This window comes from Perca fluviatilis, chromosome 7, assembly GCF_010015445.1.
Source record: "Perca fluviatilis chromosome 7, GENO_Pfluv_1.0, whole genome shotgun sequence".
NCBI lineage: Eukaryota > Metazoa > Chordata > Actinopteri > Perciformes > Percidae > Perca > Perca fluviatilis.
Window position 1 is genome coordinate 570,235 of NC_053118.1, and position 23,263 is coordinate 593,497.

The 23,263-nt window shown below is 42.1% G+C and overlaps 1 protein-coding gene across 4 annotated transcripts in view; it reads right to left on the minus strand.

Moving 5' to 3' along the window:
- Window positions 1–23,263, minus strand: part of LOC120562122 (vacuolar protein sorting-associated protein 13B) — a 380,029-nt gene that overhangs the window by 225,697 nt on the left and 131,069 nt on the right. For all 4 annotated transcript variants that reach the window (XM_039805631.1, XM_039805634.1, XM_039805630.1 and 1 more), the window contains one exon: window positions 3,207–3,316. In XM_039805631.1, the coding sequence (XP_039661565.1) occupies window positions 3,207–3,316 (110 nt within the window). The remainder of the gene's footprint in view (window positions 1–3,206; window positions 3,317–23,263) is intronic.

Here is a 23,263-nt window from a genome sequence, read left to right on the forward strand (position 1 = left end):
TAACATAGCTCAAGCACGGCGTTCGTCGTTCGACTGGTCGTGACTGTTTTCCCAAGATGGCGCCCGCCTGTATACATGAAAGGTACCTTCTTCATAAACTATCTTTTTAATAAACGGTCTGTATACTTACAAAGTTCTCAATGCTTTCGGTTTACATGTAGGGACCCTCATTATGCTACCGTGGAAGTGTGGTGCTATTTTGAGCCTCGTTAGTGGTATAGAAATAGAGATTTCTTTTTACTTTACACGTGGCCCGACGACTAGCTTTATAAGCTAATTAGCGGTTTGCGATAAAACTGGTCACATTCGATTAGCATGAAAACAAATCCCAGAGAACGGTCGACTCGGTACACGTGTTATTAACCCCTAGGTTCATTTTGCGCCGGATTTGTCCTTTCACATACAGTAGGGTGAAATGCTGTAGGCCAGTAGGCAGAGGTGGGTAGTAACGAGTTACATTTACTCCGTTACATTTACTTGAGTAAGTTTTTGAAAAAATTATATTTCTAGGAGTAGTTTTAAATCACTATACTTGTTACTTTTACTTAGTAGATTTGTGAAGAAGAAACTGTACTCTTACTCCGCTACATTAGGCTACAACAATCTCAGCGGCGGGACAGTGTTGATTCTGACAATGTCAGAATCAACCGTCGGCAGAGGCCAAATCAACATGTCCTGGATTTATTATTTATTACCCGGCTTCACCTAACCTAACAATCGCGGTCCCGCAAGCTCTCTCTCTCTCTCTCTCTCTCTCTCTCTCTCTCTCTCTCTCTCTCTCTCTCTTGCTCGCACTCTCTCTCTCTCTCTCTCTCTGCGCCCCGAGCTCCGCCTAATCCTCTAAGAACGGTGATCGCCGTTATCAATCGAGTATTGATTGGTCAGTAGGCGGAGCTTTTACACCGGTTGATCTCTGATCTCCAACTTAACTTGCTCCCGACCAGGTTAGGCGTCCAGCATAAGTTACCACGGCGATTGAACCCGGTAACAAGTGATCCACCTTCGTGATACAGAAAACCCTGGTGAACCTGAAGTTACCTCGTTAACCCCAAATCTTGCTTCGTAGTACAGGCCTCTGGCCTCATAAAGCATGTTTACCTTAGTAAAAGTGCCAAACAGCAGCTACATTACCTTGTTCTAGTTCTGCCTGCAGAGCCTAGTAAAAAAAGTATAAAGGTTTTGAAATTTGTGTTACTTGTGCTTATTTTTTTATGTATTATTATTATTATTGATTTGATTTTTTAAGTACTTGAATTTACCTGGATTATTTTAATTTAAGCTATTTTGTAATTTATTTATTTTAATTTATTTAATTGATTGGATGAACTATAATTTGCCTAAAGATGATTATTTTGTATTTTTGTCTGTCTGATTGAAGTTAATCAACAGTTACTCAGTACTTGAGTAGTTTTTTCACCAAGTACTTTTTTACTCTTACTCAAGTAATTATTTGGATGACTACTTTTTACTTTTATATTATTCTGAAGTAACAGTACTTTTACTAATTTTTGGCTACTCTACCCACCTCTGCTAGTAGGTTAGTTGAAATGCATCTTTTAAACACTAAAATACTGTATATACAAACCATATGACGCTAAAACGCTAAATACAACAAAACATATATAATTCAGTTTGTACACTTCATGGGAAATATGTGCTTGGCTACATTTGTAATACTCTATACTAAAAGCAGGTACCTTACCCAATGACCATCGCTCATTCCTGGTGGATGACATAGTATGAGCTAACTCCTTCTACCACACACACTGAGGGGCGGTGAAAACAGCCAAGGCAAATGCCTGTTTGGTTCTCAACCTTCTTTTTTCCTCTTATTCCATTTCTCTTTATTACCCGCTTCCCCAACCATCTCCCTCTACTTCTCGGATTTGTGGCCTGTGAAGCTGCGTTTCCTGCTCGCTCTGGTAGTTTCAGTTGACTTTTGATTCAACCTTTTCGATTCTGTCGTGTGCTTTCCCCTTTTTTTGTTGTCCCCTCGCTGTTCCATACTCTACTTATTATACCCCATTCCCAGGTGTTTTCTTTTGTCCCTCCATGTTTTCATATCTTTCCTCTGCACGCTATCTCTATCATACCTACATGTTCCTCCCCTCTCCCATTGTTTGTGACTCCATCTCTCTGATATTATCGATTGGGTCCTCTTTCTTCCTCGCATCAACTTTTCATTTGCATTTTCCATTTCTCTTTCCTCTGTACTACCAAAGCCCTTCCTATTCCTCTTTGCATACGTCCTTCTCCACTTGTCCATCTGTCCTAAGTACCTCGTTTCTCATAATTTCCTGCCATCCTGACCCAACCAGTCAGTGTCCTCTCCTCTGTCCTTCACAGGCTGTTGCGTGGCCTTCAGCTGAAGGCCTTGTCTAAACCCGCCAGGCCTTGAGAGGTGGCCATGACAAGCAGCTGAGCTCACAGAAACACAAACGAACACAGGCACAAACACATTCAGACAAACGTTTGCTGCAGCGTGCACACACACACACACGCGCACACACGCACACGTCAGTGTTGTGTATCCTTCACACTGGCTGCAGTTCAACTCATAACATCTGTTTACCCCCGTACAGCTATAACCTCCAGAGTAAGGAGTTGGTACAATTAACTCCCTCTCTCTTTGTCTGTCACACACACATGCATGCTGACAGCCCTTCCAAACTGCAGGAGGCATGAAACAGAGCAACTTGTTGAAAAAAAACAACATTTAAAGTATTACAATATGATACTTTCATACACTATATATATTTATGTGCCTTTATGGGGTGAACCTGTGCTATATCCCAGGCAATCAAACTGAGCATGTCTGCGCGTGTGTGTGTGTGTGTGTGTGTGTGTGTGTGTGTGTGTGTGTGTGTGTGTGTGTGTGTGTGCGTGTGTGTGGGCATAGAGCATTCAATGTCCATAATCATCACCATGACCCCTGTCAAATAAATAGAGAGAGAGTGGATGGAAGACAGGGAGCAGAGCACATGGAAAAAGGTAGCTGGGAATGAGAAGGCAATGGAGAGGGAGGGAGGGAGACATATACATTCCCTTCAGGCTCTTATCCGGAGCCGCTTACAATGAGTGCAACAGAGGAATATGCTGCAGACTCCGTTAATACAAATTACATGTACAAGTTAAACATGTGAAACCTCAAAAGTACAACATGTTTAAATGTTGACACAAAGGGCCAGGAAGGTAAGAGAAGGTACCTGTTGCTGTTGCCTGCTACTCCCTCTGTGAGGTTGGTACAACAGCCATGTGCAGAAAAGTGGGTCCACGTTGACAGCTATGCCCTGGACACTGACCAGCAGGACTGCACCTGGACAACAGAACAACACAAGATCAGAGATTTAGTAATGCAACTCTGAAGACAAAGAAAATGAAAGCCATGATAAGTGAGCAATTTTTCCAAAAATAAAAGACTTAATCGGAAACGATATACTGTACATCTGTCTTGCCTTTACAAAATCAACATTACTGCTCGCAAACACAGATCAGTTGTTTCAAAGCACTGAAGCAGTGGTTTGACAATACTAAACTTCAATGATCAACAGAACTAATTCAATAGGATCCAAAGAGATGCACAAAATGATTGAAGTGGAAAGTATCTAATCTAACAGACAGAAATGGTCTGATGCTGCTGCTGCAATTATTTCTGCAAAGTAGGAGGGACATCGATGCGGATCTCTGAAATAAATGTAAGGTAATAACAAGTTAAAGTGACTTAGGGCAAATCTGCTCAGATTGAGGTTCTTCCTCTCCCGCGCAGTTTACACTGTGTCCTAATGACCTGCTGGTGGGTATCGAGCCTGCTGGTTGGAACACAGTTTCTTTCAATTGTGCTGTTCAAAGTGGTATCACACTAAGCCAAGAATAACATTTTCTTTTGATACATTTCTATGAAACTCAAGACTTTCTCTGGGTTTTGGTTTACTCTTAAATAATAATCTTTACCAACAATAAGCAGGCCCTGAGGTAATGCATTAGGATCCTATCAATAATGATTCCCATGCCGGCAGGATTAGCGCAGGTCTCTGGCGTGCCGTGGAATGTCCCAGCATGACGATAGGAGGATGTTTCAGCTCTAGAAGGACTTTCAGCAGTTTAATGGAGCTTTGGACAAGACCCCGGTCTTCTGTTTCAAGCCCCAAGGCAAAGCTGTAAGTGTGAATGTGTAAATGTGTGTGTGCATTTCACCTCCGGCAAAGCCTGATTGCTTGTTGCTTAGCCTAACATTTTAGTATCTCTAAAGCATGGACAGAGCACAATTATAAACTCGCCCTGGAGAAGAAAAAAAAAAAAAAAAAAAAAAAAAAAAAAAAAAAAAAAAAAAAAAAAAAAAAACACAAAAAAAAAGCACACACAAACACACACTTTTGTTACACCAGCTCTCCAGCTTGGCAGGGATTGCTCCCTCCTCCATTATTCCCTGTGAACAATGCAAATAAAACAGCTCTAATTTGCTCCATTTTTACAACATGTTGTAAATGTATGTGTTTGTGTGTATGTGTGTGTGTGTGTGTGTGTATCTATGTACAGCACAATATAATGTAATATAGTGTATGCATGTAGCAGTAGTTAAAAACGGGGACACTTTCAAGTCAAACTGACACACATTTCTTCCTTTATTGCATCATCTATCTTTCTACTTTCTTTACTTTCTGTCACTTTCATCTTTGTTTCTTCACTATTTCCCTATCCATCATCTACACCTTCATTGTCTCCATAACAACAGCCTTACTGCCATTTGTCCCTGCTTCAATTCCATTCTAAAACCTTCCTTACCTTATTATTGTATCCTTCTTCTCTACCTCTCCATTACAATCTGTCTCCTCCTCAATTGCCATTCTTTCGCCCCTCTTTACCCTTCCTTCTGAAACCATACCTCCACCCTTCCTCGTCATCCTACATCCACCTCTCTCCCCTCCCCCTGACGAAGACTCATAACCTCAGCCCTGTGGCTTGAACTCCTATACCACAGTGTGGCTGCTTAATAGGCTTTGGCTGTGGCTGTAGTGCTGGGGCCCAACTTCAAGTGGTTTCATCATAGCCCAGAACAGCATGAGCAGTATAGGACCCAAAAGGCTGGGAATGGGCTGAGTAGTGAAGATGTATTCAATAAATTGACCCTAAATTGAGGTCTATGGGATGCACTGAGCACAACGAAGCACATTCAGCAGAAATTAGTCATAGCATAATAAATCATATGACTTAGTAGATGGATTGTTTATTTAACAGTTATTACAGAGATAAATGAGCAAATAAAATATAAAATGCCTGATTGCAGATAACTCTCTAAACCACAGCAGACTACACAGCAAGTATATTACAGCATATGTGTAAAGGCCAATACAGATTTAAGGCAGAATATACTGCCACCAGCCATCTGCCTGAGCCATCGCAGAAAGCCTCGGCATTTCCATGAACAAATACAATCCACAAAAAAACACACAGAGTGTCGGTTATAACAAAATTGTCTCGAGCTGACTTTTGAGTGTATTAAAGTCTAGTAAGTTGGTTGCTCTAATATCTAAGTAAGCTGAAGTGAATGACATTCTATCAGCAGTGTTCAAGTGTCATGTCAGCGGTTGTCATCTTATTGTGGCTGTGTGACACGTCTCCTTGGCTTTTGCAAATGACCATTTTGATAAATCACAACACCAATCAAAAAGCTCTCTTTCTGAAATTAACAGAGTAAACAATCTTTTCTTTCTCTCTCACTCTTTTCTGGTTTGACAGTGACACAGAAACAAAATATGTGTTGACCTGGCTTATGAGGCTTTGAAGGCCAAGGCTTTACCATCCGCACCGTGTTTTCTTGTTTCATCACTGTATTGACATAACTGCCGGAGAGTGACGCCTCCTTTGAAGCGTGCAGCACCATGAAATGGCCTGGCGCACTAAGAGGGTGACCTCGGCAGCAGGCTAACTGTTGTTTTTCTCTGCTCTAACAGGGTGGCATATGGGTAATTACAGAAAGTGATGACAATGATAACAGAGGTGTTTTTCTTACTTCCTAAATGATTCCTCAAGAAAACACCAGAAAACAGCTCAGTGGCCTAGACGCTGAAAATACACATCAACCGCATAATGTCCGTGCAGGCATCTATGAAGACACACTTACCATGAGTCACCCACAGTAGACCTATTAAAGTTAAAGGTGTTTGTTTTTTTCTGAAGACCAGTAGAGTTAAAAGAGAGCACGGGGCTGCTGGTGTTGTTTTATGACTGTCTGACATCAGGCTGCTCACTGCCTGAGGCTACAGTAGAGCATTAGACCAGACTGAGAGAAGGCCTCTAACCTTTAAGCACTGTGTAGGTTCTTCTGTCAGTTTCCTCTTTTTTGGGGAACAGCCCCAGTAATCTATCAGCCACACATCTTGCTGTCTTCATATTGTCTTTTTTATCAGGCTATGTCGTTTGTACATTGAAATCTTAATGCAAAATCTGCTTTTGTTCAGTCACTGCAAGCATGAAATTCAATAAACTGGGAGCGGTTAGGTCAGTGAAAGTTCAAAAACCAAGTCCCACAGTGGAGACCAAAGCCCTGATTGGGGTTACAGAGGGCACAACCTCGCAACTACAGGGCCATGACCCCCCCCTATCAGAGTTACAGACAGGCAAAGAGAGGTGGTGCTAGCTCACCATCCACCCCCTATGTGGATGGTGGAGGGGGGGAGGATTCATGTCGAGCCAGCTAATCGCCCCCCTCAGAATTGTTTCATTGTTGGACATGAGGCAGCACTGAGACCCTGCGTCCAGCTTCTCCAACAGAAAATAAATAAATATAGCCCAGGCCGAGTCAGCCAGATGACTTCTGACAGGTTTGGTTAATTTTGAAGCCAAGTAGCAAAACAAAACATTACGCCAGCGTGCGGGGCCTACGCTGCCTTTAATTGCTTTTCCGATGAGCTCATGACTCGAAGGTGTCCTGGAGCGAGCCATGCAGCCCGACAGGTGTTCTACTGGTGTGTGTGTCGGTGTGAGTGTCTGTGACTATGGATGTGTTTGTGTGTGTGTGTGTGTGTGAGTGTGAGAGAGAGAGAGCTGGAGCTGTTGACACCACTGAAAGGGGACTCAGCTATGTGTGGGTGGGTGCGAGGAACTGTGTGTGTGTGTGTGTGTGTGTGTGTGTGTGTGTGTGTGTGTGTGTGTGTCAGTGATACACATGTGTACATGCGTCTGTGAAAATAAGGAAGTGTTTCTATTTGTATCCATGTGTGTGAAACAGACACTGACTCATGAAGCTACACACACACACACACACACACACACACACACACACACACACACACACACACACACACACACACACACACACACACACACACACACACACACACACACACACACACACACACACACACACACACACAGCTGTTCCCCTGCAGTGCTGTGACCCAGCGGCCCAGGGGCAGTGCCGCCGCAGGAGCCCAGGGCCTCAGGAAGGACACAGGCAGGTTTGACTGGAAACAGATCCTGGCCTACGGAAAGCCTGCTCTCACTCTGGGCCCATACAATGCTCTGCACTGGATTTGTATGGGTATTTTTATTTTATTTTTTTAAGAGAATATAAGCACATATGCGTAAGTGTGTATGTGTCTTTAAACATGGACCAACTGCAGTAGCCTGCAGCTGACAGGCTAGACCCACCTCGTAAAGGTTGACTATGGCTGTGGGTACAATAAGAGTAATAGGCAGGAAGAAAGCTGGAGAGTGATTCAGCCAGCGAGAGAGTCAGTGAAAGGCAGACATAGAGAAAGATGTGACAGAAGCAGAGAAACCGCTAAAAATACACAAAAAGACAGAATCACAGACGCACATTCAAAGAGAGGGAAAAAAACAGTGAAAGACAGAGATACAGCACATACACAGAGAGAACATAAAATTGTGGATGATGACAAAGTTTTTTTTTTTTTTTTTTTTTAAGTAATTTTCCTAATCTACGCTTCAGAATTTGGCCATGGATCTGTATGATTTATGGGATGACCACAGTACGTAAGTCTCCAAACATGCAAAGTCCTGTGAACCGGAAATATCGCATACAGCCAAGTCTGTGTGTGTGTGTGTCTACATTACATGCATTTTGAAAGGTCCATGTACATACATCGACAATTCAAAACTGTGCATGTACCGTACATGCATGTACTGTACACATGCTGAATGTGTGCATGTCAACATGCGCCACAGATGGTTATGTAGGTAGTAGTGAGCACAGGGCTGTATCTCATCCACAGAGAGAGCTCTTTTTTACTGTTCCCATCAGGACTGAGGCTCCCTCTTTCCCATCTGCTGGGTTTGGTGACTCATGGTTGTTAGCTATGGACTTGACACATTTCTCAGGCTCAGTGCTTTTGTCTGGAGAGCGTTGGTGGTGCTTGACTCAACAGTAGCAACATGTTTCCTGTGTATGTATGGGTGTGCATGGCCCTATTATAATGTGTACATGTTACATTTGAATTTAGATAAAATCAAAAGGATGTATATTTGATAAGGGTGATTCCACTAATCCTTACATATATAGCTCAGGCTGAGTAAGCTCTGATATCAGTCCGGCACAGCCAAACAAAGGTCAACTTTTGAAATCATAGCGGTTGTTTTGTCTATAATGTGAACAAATTCTACACCTTCCTAAATAACATAAAATGGAACACACACTAAATATTTGACCACAGAAAAATGTACTTATGCACATCTCTAGTATGTAATGTAGACCAATAGCGAGGCCAGACGAGGGCTTTGAAGCAGCAGAACAGCAGCTCTGTCGAGCTCCATATGTTGAAGAGAGGCTCCGAAGACAAACATTTCCCCCTTCTAGTTGATTCCTTGCATTAATAAATCCACATCAACTCTCATGGTGCTGAAAAGACAACCAGACACTGCACAATTGGTGCCTGTGGCCCTGCTGAAACCCAAGCGTCCCTGATTTGGACTATTCCAGCTGTTATCTCTAATCCTAGCCTCTCTCTACTACAACAATTCCCTGATATGCCCATAAAAATACACACTTTCTGTCTCCCTCACTTCCAATCACACCGAAGGAAAATGCTTAAAGTCACGAACAAATGTGACCTGGTCCTTGTCAGCAAGATAGCTAGCCTTCTGAATGGGAGACAAAACAGACTTGGTCCTGATTGCATTAATGTATCATTACCATATCCATCATGGACATACAGTGCACTGTGTGAACCCTAACTGAGCCCCAGTGTAATGTAAGAGAAACAGGAGAGACACTTCTGAGCTCATTAAAATAAACAGACTTCTGCTTCTGCTGCTGCTTTCCCACAGACAGTTTCAGTTTTGCATAGTTACCTTGAAAACTCCTTATCGCTGCTATCATTCAGCTGGCTCATGGGCTTTCTCTACAGTTCAAGCCGAGTTCCCTCATTTTGTCATGAGGAGAGGGGGAGCCAAGCAATTTAATGTCTGTCATTAGCTGGGGTTCCTTCCAAGCATTTTTATATGAATTGCACTGTACAAAATAGAAAAGCCTAATCCAAATGGCACGATTTGAGGTTTACTTGATATTGCAATACTGTTTGATATACATGTACTCTTGAGGCCAGAAATGTCCATGGAGAAGTTATGCAATTAAAAAGCAGATGGAATACTTAGTCAGCTAGATAATGATGTAGTATTGTCTTAATAAAATATTAAGACTAGAAAAAGAATATATAATGAAGCTTTAGGGGGTGGGCGATGTGGCAAAAATATCATTTCACAATTTGTCTTCAATACATCACTTCCAGCAAACTTCACAAATGAAAACAATGAGGGCAAAACAACATCACCAATCTGTTTTAATAGAATATTCTCTGGTCTAGCTCAGCTAAAAACAACAAATCCGTCAACACGTTAAGAGTGTCGTTCTTGACAGAGCCCGTTTGTAACTATTAGGCCACGGACAACGTTGTCTTCACTTCACCTGTCTCTCCTCAGCTCCATATGTGTGGAGAGGCTAAAAACACAAGCTTTCAAATGACCAATAACAGAATATTAAATGTTGTCTGGGGGTGTTAGATCTTTAGAGCTATATACTCGTCCCCGACTCTGGCTGCTTAAATAAGAGATAGTGAGTTTATTGCGCTTGTGGAGATTTTTGCATGGCAGTGGCCACTAATCATTTAGCAGCAGCGCTGCACTGCTGTATGCAGGGGAAACACTGGGGCCATAGAACTGCAACTGATAGAATGTGCACTGTAGCACGATACTAACCGTCTCTCTATTAAGGCAGAACATGGAAATAATGTAATCGTGATCTAATATCGTCATATCTCACACCCCTACTTTAGATGCACACAAATCAAAGTGTACACAGAGCAGGAAAGGATATGTGATATACTGTAATAGCAGATGGGCAGGAAACCTCAAGCGTACTGTCTGAGAAAGGACACTCAGCTTCAAGTGTACTACCTGTTTGATATTTTTTATTTGACCGCATTCAAAGTTTCAAATATTTCACTTTTTGCGAGCACGGAGCTTCCATTCTTCTTTATTTTGTTTTTCTCTCTGGGTCAATTTGGAAACTCCAGCTGTATTTGATGCGATTTCCCAAAACTGATCCAATATAATTGCACATTTCAAAAGTGTAAAGTATAGTGGTTCTATAATGTTGGTTTGGGTTATTACTGCACTGCTCTGTAAAAGGGATGTGATGTGGTTATATGACAATTATGTGAGGTTTTCTTTTTCATCATTAGACAGCTAAAATTTGATGGTAAAAAATTTGATGGACAACATTTTTTTTTTACACCAACAAAATAATAACAGTAACTGACACTTATCCATTCATCTGTTTGGCTTTGTTATTCATGATGTTTTTTCAATTTAGAAGCATACTGTGCAGTATATGCTGTATCTGGTTGAAATCAGCTGATGGAAGTACTTTTAATTCACATATGTTTTGCTTGACAATTAAACAAGGCTAATGTTAATTACCTTTCCCCTTTAATGTCTCTATCATCTTTCTTATATCTCCTCCCCTTCCTTGGTTTAACTTATATCCCTTGCTAATTGTGTTTTTTTTAATTATTATTTTTCCCAAATATTGTGACATCTGTTGTTGCCTCTCTTATTCTGTCTGCATCCAGAAACTAACCTACTTCATGATCCAGCTGTCTTTTGCAACAAACATCCAGATGGTGGTTGTCCAACCCCATCTTCTCCAGTCATCCTCTCCGGCTCTCTCCACAGCCCTCGGCTTTCTGGAGACCAGGTGGGACAATTGAGGACGAGATCCTGTCTTCAATTACCTTTAAGTCTCTGCACCTCTCTGCAGAATCTCTGTCAGCTCGGCCTTTTGTCAGTTCAGTAGACTTAGTAATTATCTCAGTGACAGATCAAAGTCCTCCGGCTGAGATTTGGGGTCACTCAGGAAGCTGGGAATGCTGCACATAAGAATTTGACATTTGCACGGCAATATGCAATGGATCCTCTCCTTTGGTCTGTCTATGTACTGTATCTTTCAGTCTACCGGTCTGGCTGTTATCCAGTCAAACGGTCTGAGTATCTCTGTCAAGCAATTTGTCTGTTTGGTCCATGAGTGAAATCGAGTTCCTTTCAAATATAGCCAGCATTAAAATCTTTTTTTCTTGAATGTTCAGTTCATTACTGCTCAAGTTAGCTACCGGGTTCTTATATTTGTTCCAAGGAAAACATAGTTGCTGCTGCCAGAAATTGGAAAAAAAAAACATAATTTTCTGTACACCAGAGGATTTCTTCCTTGGAAAACCTACACAACACCAAATGAGGAGAAAAGTTCTTGTGAAAGTATTCAGGATCCATAGAGGGAATTAGTATTGTAAGTGAAAATGTATTAACATAAATGTAAGTAATTGATTATGGTTTTAACAGCAGGTGTTTTTACAGAGGGAACATAGCAGCATGTTTGCCAGTTGATAGTGCACTTGGTCTCTGTGCATGTGTGAGAGAAAATAAGTGTGAGCATGTGAGTTTTTACTCCCTATTAACCTCAATAACTATCACTGTCAGCCTCTCACATTCCAATGAATGGGATGTTGCACTTTCTCTGCAAACCAACAAGTAGATTGTAGTAAATACATGAGTTGCAAATGGAGAAAGAGAAAGAAATGTGGGGAGAGGTTTATATGAAATAGCTAATATCTTAACCCCTTCCCCTTCTATCTATCTCTATGCTTCTCAGTTTCAGTCTCTGTGTCCCTCTCAGTTCCTGCTCCCACTATCCACCTCATCCTCTTCTTGCTTGCCACAGTAGATTGAAGATTACTCCTCTTAAAGACAAAGCTTTAAGTGGTTGCACATTTGAACCATTTAGTAATTTGGTCTAATGGTTTCAGGATGAGCTATTTTAGCTGCAATGCAGGGACGAAGGGAAAGAGGAATGAAAGGGGTGTAAAGAACAATGAAACACTAGTTCTGATTGGCTGGATTTCCTTATTCAGGAAGGGGGTCACTGCGGTGTCAACGCTAAGAGGGATGAGCTCAAACAGAGATAGGATGATTACAACTGAACAATTAGAAGTTAGCAGATGGAGAAAAAATATACCAAGGCATGTTAGAAAAGTAGAGAGGAAAATTGTACAAGGCTGTTTTAGATTCATAAAGGTCTTGTATTAGAGTAAGGTCAAGGCTAAAATGATTTAGTGTGCCTTTTTTTGGTGGATTAGGACAGACAGCGGGAGCTTAATTCTCTCTCACTGGTGTGTCATTTAATCCCAAAACCCTAACCCTAGCATGAAACTTTGTGTTACAAATTCCACAAGTCAAGATGACAGCTAAGCATGATAGCTCAACAAGGACATGTAGATTGATCTGTGTGTGTGTCCTGAAGTTTCAGAGAAAGAGCTTCTATGCATATTTGGCCTGTAATTAGTCACTGTTGACTGAAGTCATGGTTTGAATACTGCTCGCTGACAGCAGAGTAAAGACAGATTGTGCTTCTTGTTTTTGGAGTATGTCACCCATGTCTGCACACACACTGATGATAAGGAAGAGGTGTTTATACCCATCAGAGCTGTATTTAATACAGCCAGACATCACACAGACAGGCATGTACTTAAACACACACACACACACACACACACACACACACACACACACACACACACACACACACACACACACACACACACACACACACACACACACACACACACACACACACACACACACACACACACACACACACACACACACACACACACACACACACACACACACCTTCAGCCACCTGCAACACAGGATGCCCAAACTACTATCAGCTGCCCTACATTAACAAACCATGGCACAAAAGAAGTGATGAGTCAGCTACTCTAAACACACTTGAAAATTCTCCCAAGACTGGCTTATTGCAGATCAACTGGACAGATAGGGAGGAGAGGTAGATGGGGGGACTATAGGGACAAAAAACACAAGGGAAGGGACAAAGAAAGGAAATGATGGGAGGAAAGAGGTGGGTTAAGAGAAAGCAGAGAGGGAGGGAAGGCAGGAGAGATATATAGGGATAGGGAGGAGGAGCAGAAGAAAAAGGAGGGAGAAAGGACAAGTCTTTGAAGGTAGAAAAGCAGCAGCAGCTGCCAGAGAGGCTGCACTTATCCTTCAACCTCTAATCTGAGATTTATCATCAGGACATCAGGACTCTAGGTCTAGAAGGATTAGTCCAATTATCTCTCTCTTGCTGTCCATTTCATAAAAATGCTATTGCATTTGAAGGCACACAGACTCTCATGAAAATGGTCAGATGAAGACAAACACACTATGCTGATGCATATACAGTACATACATACTGCTGACAGACAGAACTAAGAACAGTGCAACACTGGACTTATTCTGTAGACTGTTGTTCATCTCGTAACACCACTGCACCATTCCTTATACATGCAATGCTGAGACACCACAGACGGTGAGAGCAGCAAAGACCAGCTCGCCAACAATCCATCCCCCGTCCTTTCGGATGCCTGTTGGTTGATGAAAAAAGGGAGAAGACATATTTGGCCATGGTGACGGGACAATCCCAAGGTGATCCAAAAAGGCCTGACATAAATGTCTCCATGGAAATCTTAAACTTGATGAAAATGTTTTCTGACACACGCACATAGAGAATTAGTGGCTCACGCCATTTAAAGGAATGTACTGGGGCATGCTGGAGGAAAAACTGTTCCAACTATGTGACCGTGAGTGTTGCTTATCATAATTAACCCTCACTGTTATCTTCAAAACACACACACTCTTACAACAGGGCTTTCACAATGGCAGCTACATAATTCACTACAGTGATAATGAATTGACATAGTCCACCACTTGTGATACTGGCAACAAATAGCTCTGTCTCTGATCCATAGTTGGTCTACAACCTGTGTAGTAGCATTACATATACCTCCACACAGAATGTACCCCTGCTCTTTGGTTACATACACAGCACACACTCTTCAGACAAAGACTCAGAAGAACATAGCTTTTGATATCAGAAACAATGTTATTGCACGAGCCTCCCGACTCAAAATTATCACCCAACAACTTTTGCAAACTTTACCCTGTGGCCTTATCAGTTACTATATGCTTATTTTCAGATATGTGTGCAAGCCTGATAAGCTAATAAAAAACATTCCCCCTAACTTCAGCCAGCCCATGTAACCAGGGCCTGTATTTATCATGGTGCCATGGCTATGGCTTGTATATAGCATCTTAAAGCAGACATGCTCACTTATTTAACCATTATTTATGCACACAGACTAGGCCCATACTTATTGCTTTTTAGCAGCAGTTACTATGGCAGTAGTAACAGGGGTAGTTCACGTAGTGAAGACACTCTACTATTCTTAGAAACATTGGAACATGGTGGCTGAACTTTTAATTATGGGACAGAGGAGGATGGTGGAAGCTAATCTCTAGTGGCTATTAGTGTCGGGAACTAGTCCTTTCATCTGCAGGTCTTGTATATGCTGCAAAGGGAAGAGAGTGGTGCTAGGACTGCCTGTGTTTACTGCCTGTTTATCTAAGTGGGCATGTGGAGGGCTGGAGGGCCACGGCAGGTCAAACCACACACAGCGAGAGGAGTCCAGGACCCCTGGAGGACCACTAAAAGTGATGAGATTTTACAACTACTGCTTGGCCTATGACTACTGCTGCCCGCACGCACACGTGCACACACACACACACACACACACACACACACACACACACACACACACACACACACACACACACACACACACACACACACAGTAACAGACTGACATACACACCCCTGACTTAGAGTGATGAGAGTTTATTACTACTGTGTTGAGACTAAGTGCCCCCAGGGCAGGAAGACGAGTTGAGGGTTCCTGTGGACCTTAAGGCCCCCAAGGCAAAGAGAAGGAAACACAGCTTTGAGAAGGCCAAGCATGTATACACTAGATTGCTACCTTAAAAGCTGCTATATTTACGTTGTACATTGCGAATGAAGTACACTAATATTATAACAAACTAACAATACATTAACAGTGTAGGCCAACCTACATATATTTTCTAATTTTATAGACAAAATCTGACGGAAAAAAAGCTAAACATATAGTGAGAATACCTAGCTTGCAGTGTGTTGAAGATGAATTTCAGAAAGCAGTAACCCTTATCACAAACATCAGACTACAAGTAAATGCAATGCTGTTACACCTATGTTGCACAGTAAGCAACTATGTGAGAGAAGTTTCCGTCATGGCAGATGGTCTTACTGCTACCACCTGTGCGATCTTGATCTTTAGTACCAGTGGCTGCACAGAGGACTGCTTTGTGCCTACCAAGAGAGTGAGAGTAGGGGATACTGAGAAAGCCACTAGCAACCAGCAAATCAAAGGCAAGCAGTCTGGTTTGTTTTCTCACGGTACAGGGCCCGAGTGAAAAAAAAGACTAAATAAAATAAACCTTTAATTTGACTGAAATTGGAGGCAACAAGCGCTGCTGTAAGAAAAGGCTGTGAAGTGTGATTTCTTGCGGTTTGGGTTAATCCTGATTGAGGAGCCCCTGAGTTGAAATGTCAGCAATATGAGACTAAAACAAAAATAATTACATCCAGGGTTAATGAACACAACTGCCTAAGGCACAGGGAACTAGAGAGGACAGAGAGGGGGAGTGGGGGAGAGAGAGAGAGAGAGAGAGAGAGAGAGAGAGAGAGAGAGAGAGAGAGAGAGAGAGAGAGAGAAGGTTAAAAAAGACAGAAAGAGAATGAGAGCACTCTAAAGAGCAAGTTAAAGGGGTAATTTGCTCTCATTTCTCAAACAGAAAGGGTCAAAATCATAGACCCATATTTGTCTTCATCCTAGCAGCTAAACCACTAAGTCCCTTTGGTAGAATAATACATTGTAAGTGAACGGGCTGGCATTCTGATACAGGGCCATCCATCTGGGCCTTTGCTATGCCCTGGGTACTATTTCCCCTCAAGGCTAATGACTTGTATGGCTAAAGGATGATACATTAAGTACGACAGCACCATACCTCTCTTTTAACTACTGCCGTGGCCCTCAAGTTTACACCATCTCTCTCCATCCTGCTTTCATCTTTGCTGTTATGTCTACACACACTATCTCAGCTGTGTAGGGAGCTGCCCATTACAATAACACTGGTCACTGGTGCTAGGAATCACCTGCACCTAACACTGCTGCAGTAATGTGTATGTGGGTATGTGTGAGCCTAAGAAGAAATTAGCTTGGTAGGTAGGTATGCAAGTGTATATTATGCGTGTACTAGGTCTGTCAATCACTTAAAATATTTAAATGCGATTAAGCGCATGATTGTCCACTGTCTAGAATATCCTCCAGAATAACCTCACATGTACAGTATGCTCAACAAATATGCCAAATGCATAATATGGCAAACTCATGCCCATCAAGCAACAACAGATGGGCATATTGACCTGACTGTAACATTACTTGGTAATACTAACACAATGTAGTGTCCCTATTTACTCTTGTAAAGGTTAACTAAACATCCCATTTTTTTAAGCAGCTCAACACAAAACAATGGACCTCGTGGATTACAGCAACAGAAACAGTGTACAAGTACATTGGTCAGCTAAATGTAACAATGTAATTGTAAACGTGGCCTGCCTTTGGCGAGAGGAAGGAGGGTTCTCTGCATCAGCCGTATGCTCGGCCAGCAAGCGGTGTTTGAGACTCAACGTACTCCAGTGGTAACTCGATTCACATCGACAGTACATGCAACTAACTTTAGTCTTGTCAGGAGAACCATCTGGAAAGGCTTTGAAACTGAACTTGCCATTCAAAAGACCCTTTTCTTTATCTATTCCTGCTCAGGGAAGCTCGTTTCTGCTAGCTATCCACAGTGTTACTGCTGCATCGCTTCCTGATTTCCCAAACTACGGAGTAGGACAACTAAATCTGGTTATCGAATAATGTACTGCAAATTGCCAGGTGAACTACTTCGTTTTTATTTTTATATAACATTAACCTGCTAATTCAATTTCTTAAATAAGCTTTGTTTTTCTTGTTCATTTATTTTTGTTATTTCTGCTGCAGATGTACTATATAGTACAACCACTATGAGTATATTCATTTAAATTTGTAAGTAGATGTGTCAATATTGGTAAAATCATTTGGGGGCATCTGTGAGATAAGCACACACTTACCCTCAACATCATCTGTAATCGTAATACAAGATGGTGCACCACAATGCATAATTGTGTTGAGACTGTATGTGAGTATATACATGTACTATGGCCCATAGACATATTAGTAATGCATGCCCCCACCAAACCCCGTGTCCAATTAAAAAAACTAAAATGTAATTTTTGGACTACTGGACAGAAATGTAGCTCAAGTATTAGATATGAAGTACTTTCATTTTCTGTACGTGGCCAGGTTTTTATATCCACTCAAGTTTGTGTGCTTGTGTATACTTCGGGACAAGCAGGCCGCCCGGTGCACAGCTGCTTGAGGGGGATGCGTCCAGGCAGAGAGCCCCACAGAAACAACAACAACCCACATCAAAGGAGTTCCATTGGTGGAACATGATTATCAACCTTTATCCTATGAGTCTATGAGTCCTCCCTCTGCCAAAGCATCACTCACAGGCATGGGGAGGGAAGAGAGAAGAGAAGATGATTTGCTAAATACAAGCTGACCACAAACTGATCCCTTACTCATGCCTTTATTTTGTTTTTCTTTCTTCTTTTAACCATTTTCCTTCTTTCTGTTTAACTCTACTTCTCTAAAGCTATATACTGTAAATGCTCCCAAAAATACACTTACCCCTAATTTACACCAAGCGCGTCGGCACTGCGTTCCGGGTTGTGCGGCGTGCCCGGGAGCAATCGCAGCCATTCAAGTCAATGTTTGACGTTCCACCAGCTGTGCCATGGCGTGTCCCAGAAGCTCGCGTGAAGCTCCGCTAAATATGCGCGTCAGGTCAATTTTTCACGCGAGCCGCGGGTCATTCGGGCCAGCCAGGCAGGCAGTGAAACAGCGAGACTATCTCCCCCCCCCCCCTCCCCCCCCAAAAATATCATTTATGTCTCCTTTACAACACCACAGACAACGTGAGATTCATCTTGGAGGTTGAAAAACATAATAAGACATCAAAGATCTTTTTTTATCAGGACAACACCAGAAAAGAGAAGGCATGGAGTTTAACTGAGTGCTTGGAGCGGAAGGTAGATACTAGCTTAATAGACATGCAATTGTAATACTTGTAGAATCAATATAATCTGCGAGGCGGGCAGCCTATAGTCTATATGCTTCGCGTTCCACTTCCGGGATTGCTCCGATGCAGGAAATTCCACCTGATTCATGCATTTTCCGTTTCCTTCTGCTTTCTTTGAGTTGGAATTTTAAATTTGGTGGATTTATGAGGATGTTGACTGCTCCTCAGATCTCTGCAGGGTAAATTGAGACAGCTAGCTAGTCTATCTGTCCAATCTGAGTTTTCCCTCGCACGACTATTTTGCAGCTGCTCTGTGCAGAGTTTAGTGCCGCCCATGACAATTCTGATTGAGAAATGCCATTAAACCAAAGCACGTTCTCCTCCCATCCCCAAATGCTGTGTGCAGTAGCCAGACTCTCCTTTAGCTCGCTTTGGAGGAGGGTCTGGCAAGTACTCGTTGCCTTCGTTGGTTGGACTGTTTAGCTTTGGGAATGAGGAGTGGGATTGGTTAGGGTAAGAATACCAAGGTAAGCCAATCAGAAGCAGAGTAGGGCATGTCATGCCTTCACTATCAAAGGAAAATAAATATTGTGTGCCCCATAGGCCCTATACCTCCAGCAACTGTTGAATTAATGTCAAAACCTCTTAAATCAAGAGGTTCATTATACCAGAAATAATTTTGTGTCAGAGTAGGTCTTAAGTATAATGTAACATTAGTCAATCTTTGGAACCCTCTTTAGCGTCCATTTGCAACATAACTCCCTAAGCCTCTCCGGAAGCTGGGTGAAACCCTGATCAGAGTGTTAAGATTGTCTTACTTTCACTGTAAGTCAATGGGCTAATATAATCTTAGTGAGGATATGCTTTTGGGAATCTAGGCCCTGGGCTGGGTGCAGCCAGTCATCTCTTTGAGCTCCAGAGGAGCTGAGTAATAAAGACCAGATAACAGGCTCAAATGAATGGATCTCTTATTCCAAGCCCAAGGGATGGTCAACAAGGATCCACAATGCATTACCTAACTTTAAAGGATTGCGTTCAGCTAGTGTTTTGGTTGCAGTGAGGTCAGGACCCTGAAACAATGTTGGATCAGACAGGAGATAGGGTTGCAAAATAGTTAATTCTGCCTCAGCAAAGCATCCAAGACATAGACCTGACCTGCATGATGTCACGGAAATGGCTCAAAAGGTTCCCTGAGGGATTTTAGAAGCACTTTGGAGCTGTTTTTTGATGAGTGGGTGATGCAAAGCATGTGATGCGATGCACAGCTTTACCAATGGAATCGCACTATTGATAAACAGGTGAAAAGATACTCTACAAACTGCTAGCAAAGGTGGGGAAGAAGATCTGCAAATGTTTTATGAGCAAGGAAATGCACTCATGTCTTCAAGGTTACAGACAATGCATGAAAGAGTGTAAGTAACACCGAATAGGACGATTAACTTATTTTTTTTTTGGAAGAATACTACACACGGCCCCTTTAAGCTTCATGCCAAAAACAATGAGGACACACACACACACACACACACACACACACACACACACACACACACACACACACACACACACACACACACACACACACACACACACACACACACACACACACACACACTTTACTACAATCATAATTTGCATTACAAAGTGCATTGCAAAATACGTAACGTATTGTACAACAGAATTTCATGTTGTACAATAAACCCATACAGTATGTGCACTGTGCCGGTATACATGCAAAGCACACACATACATATTAACAAGACAACCGATTTATAGTTTAATATTGTACTTTGAATGTTATACACAACCCCAGATGACAGAACCAGCTCCAGTATTTAAGCAATTTCTGTTTCTGTCTCTCTGTAAGGCGACTCTGTTAGTGACAGTTATTCACTGTATATCTTAAAGAGTTTCTAGATGTCATTCTATGTCTATGTCATTTCTCTGAAAGTTTGTTTCAGACAACTTCAAGTGAACAAAACCTTTTTACCGTTAGTCATATTAAATGGCACATGATTTTCCTGCTGCTGCTAAAGGCCAGACAGAAACAAGCTTGGCACACACTCAACACATTTACTTTATGAATCTTGTGCAGGGGCAAAAACAAACTAATAACTAATAATTCCAATTACACATGCAGGACACACACAAGGAGACACACGGACGGACGGGCGGACACACACACACACACACACACACACACACACACACACAAAAGACTGTAGTGGAATAAAAATGTGCAGTCGATGCTGTGGATAATGGGCCTGACGTCAGGCGGACCTATAAACTCAGCTCAGGTGTGGGTTTATTTTTCTTGGACCTATCAGATAAGTCATGAAATAAGAATCTCACTGACAGACTCACGGCTAAACAATAAATCGCTACTCACACTTTCAAAAATGTTAAGTAGAATTGCTGTTCAAATAAACCCTGGCATCTCCTCAGGCACGCAGACTATCGTGCCATCTGACACATCTCCCAGTCTCACCACTACCACTGGTATAACACCCACCACTGGAGCCGTATAGTGTATCGTCGGTCCACCCATCTGCAGCAGTGCAGGACTGCTGCTGGGGCAGAGAACATCTGGACAGGGCACGAGAGGTGCTCATTCATTTTGAGAGAAAAAAAACAACCTTTTCTAAGACACGTTTAAATGTTTTACTCACTTGCAGTTGAGTCATAACCAATGGACATTATGAGGGTAGGAGTCTGCATTACAAAACTGATTACTGTATGTGCCTTTTGGGTAAAATGAGCTAAACATTTTAAAAATGCTTCATTACAGTATATTATAGCTGCATACACCCATTTATAATGCAATGGCTGGCTCTGACATGCTCTTGGGTGGACCTATACTGCATGTGGATCTAAGTTCCATTAGAATGCAAACGATTGTATGTCACTTTGTCTGTCCGATACTGACTAAGAAGGAACATGACACTAGAGCTAGACTGCGGAACTTTTACATATAGCTGAATGTCCGTTACATTCAAGCACTTGCTAAACGAGTTCACACAAGGCTGGATAAGCCAATCAATGCCATGGAAAGCTTTCTGTATTTCTCAGCATTCCAGAGTTGTGGTGTCTGGTTTTTGTGGCGACATTACCGCGCTGATGCAACGGAAGTATGCCGATACAGGTTATTTGTACTATTTGTACCATTTATTTATTTGTAAGTAGTTGATTGACTCCACAACAGCAGTACACAGAGTGTCATCAACTAACCTTGCGACAGGGTAGCTGGTTATTCTGGCTCTCTGATTGGTACCACAGTAAGTCAGTCTATCTATATTACCAAATACCTTGACTGACAGGATTGGGGGGAGAGATCACAGAGATGCAGCGTTATTATAAATCCCACTGCTTTTCTTAAGTATGTCGACAGTGTTTGTGTAATTACTTTCACTGCCAGAGGGGGGAGACAAAAGTTCCACACTCCAGCTTTATTGTAATTAGCATTGCTTTTAGTGGAGATCTTAAGGATCTGACAAATCCTAACTGTACTTAATAGATTTACCACAAACTGTAAGCTTCAGCCACCTCTCAAGAGCTACTGTTAACTTCTAGCCTTTTCACATTTAACATTAATTGATACTGAGGCTGGCCCCTGGTTCTGACCTCTTTCTGGCCCTGGTTTTCTCTCATCCCAACCCACCATAAAGTTGAGGGAGTGTGGACATAATCTGTGAAGCTGCTGGCTCACCCCACGACGACCTGCCTCAAATACTTTACTATGTCTGATTACATCTCTTGCTGTCAACCACAAAGGAACTCCCAGGAAAGGTCCTTGGAGCCCCATGATACCTCAGAAAAATCTGCTGTGATTGGAGTACAACCTACATAATACACCATGTATTGTGTATTAAAATGCACCATTGGGGTAAAATGCTCTCAATGTACCAGTCAATCTTCATTCTGACCCACACCTATGGCTGGCCTCTTTCCACAACAATAATAGCTTGGCAATAAGCTCTTGCTCCTCTTTGTTGAGAAGAGCCAGATGACGTTGTTTGGGCACCAACAGTGCAGTCTCAGGGCATGCCACCCACCCTGGAGTTCTTAGGACACCTTGGAAAAGATGTCTAGGCTGCTTGCCCTGATATCACCATGACCCAGACTTTGATTGGAGGCAAGACAATCAGTGATGTTAATAGGTTTTTGATGTAGTGAGTCCCTGGGACCCACAGGTGGTCATTTGAGTGGGTCCCAGGGAATTTGAGTGGATATAATGTGTGTATTTGGACAAATTGAAAAAGGCATTTAGTCTATCCCGCGCTGAATAAGACTATGAACAGATGTTTTATGTAGCATTATCAGTGGGAAAAATAGGGTCGGTGCGTCCCATGGACACGTTGATAGTGAGTAAGGTTGGGTCCCATTCACTTTACCGATACTGGTACCTGAAATTTGGTTCCAGTACCCAACGGTACCTTTTTGGGGTATTTTCCCTCTGCAATAACGAAAAATTGATTCCATTTGTAAAAATAATTCCGAACTTATTTATCCCATTTACTTTTATGTTACATTTTATTATTTAGGACATTTTACACACCACACAAAATAAAACCCCTCCATCTCCCCTCCCAAACCTGTCCCTACAACCTATTAAATCAAATAATTATTCTTACACTGCAACTTTTATTCTTGTAAT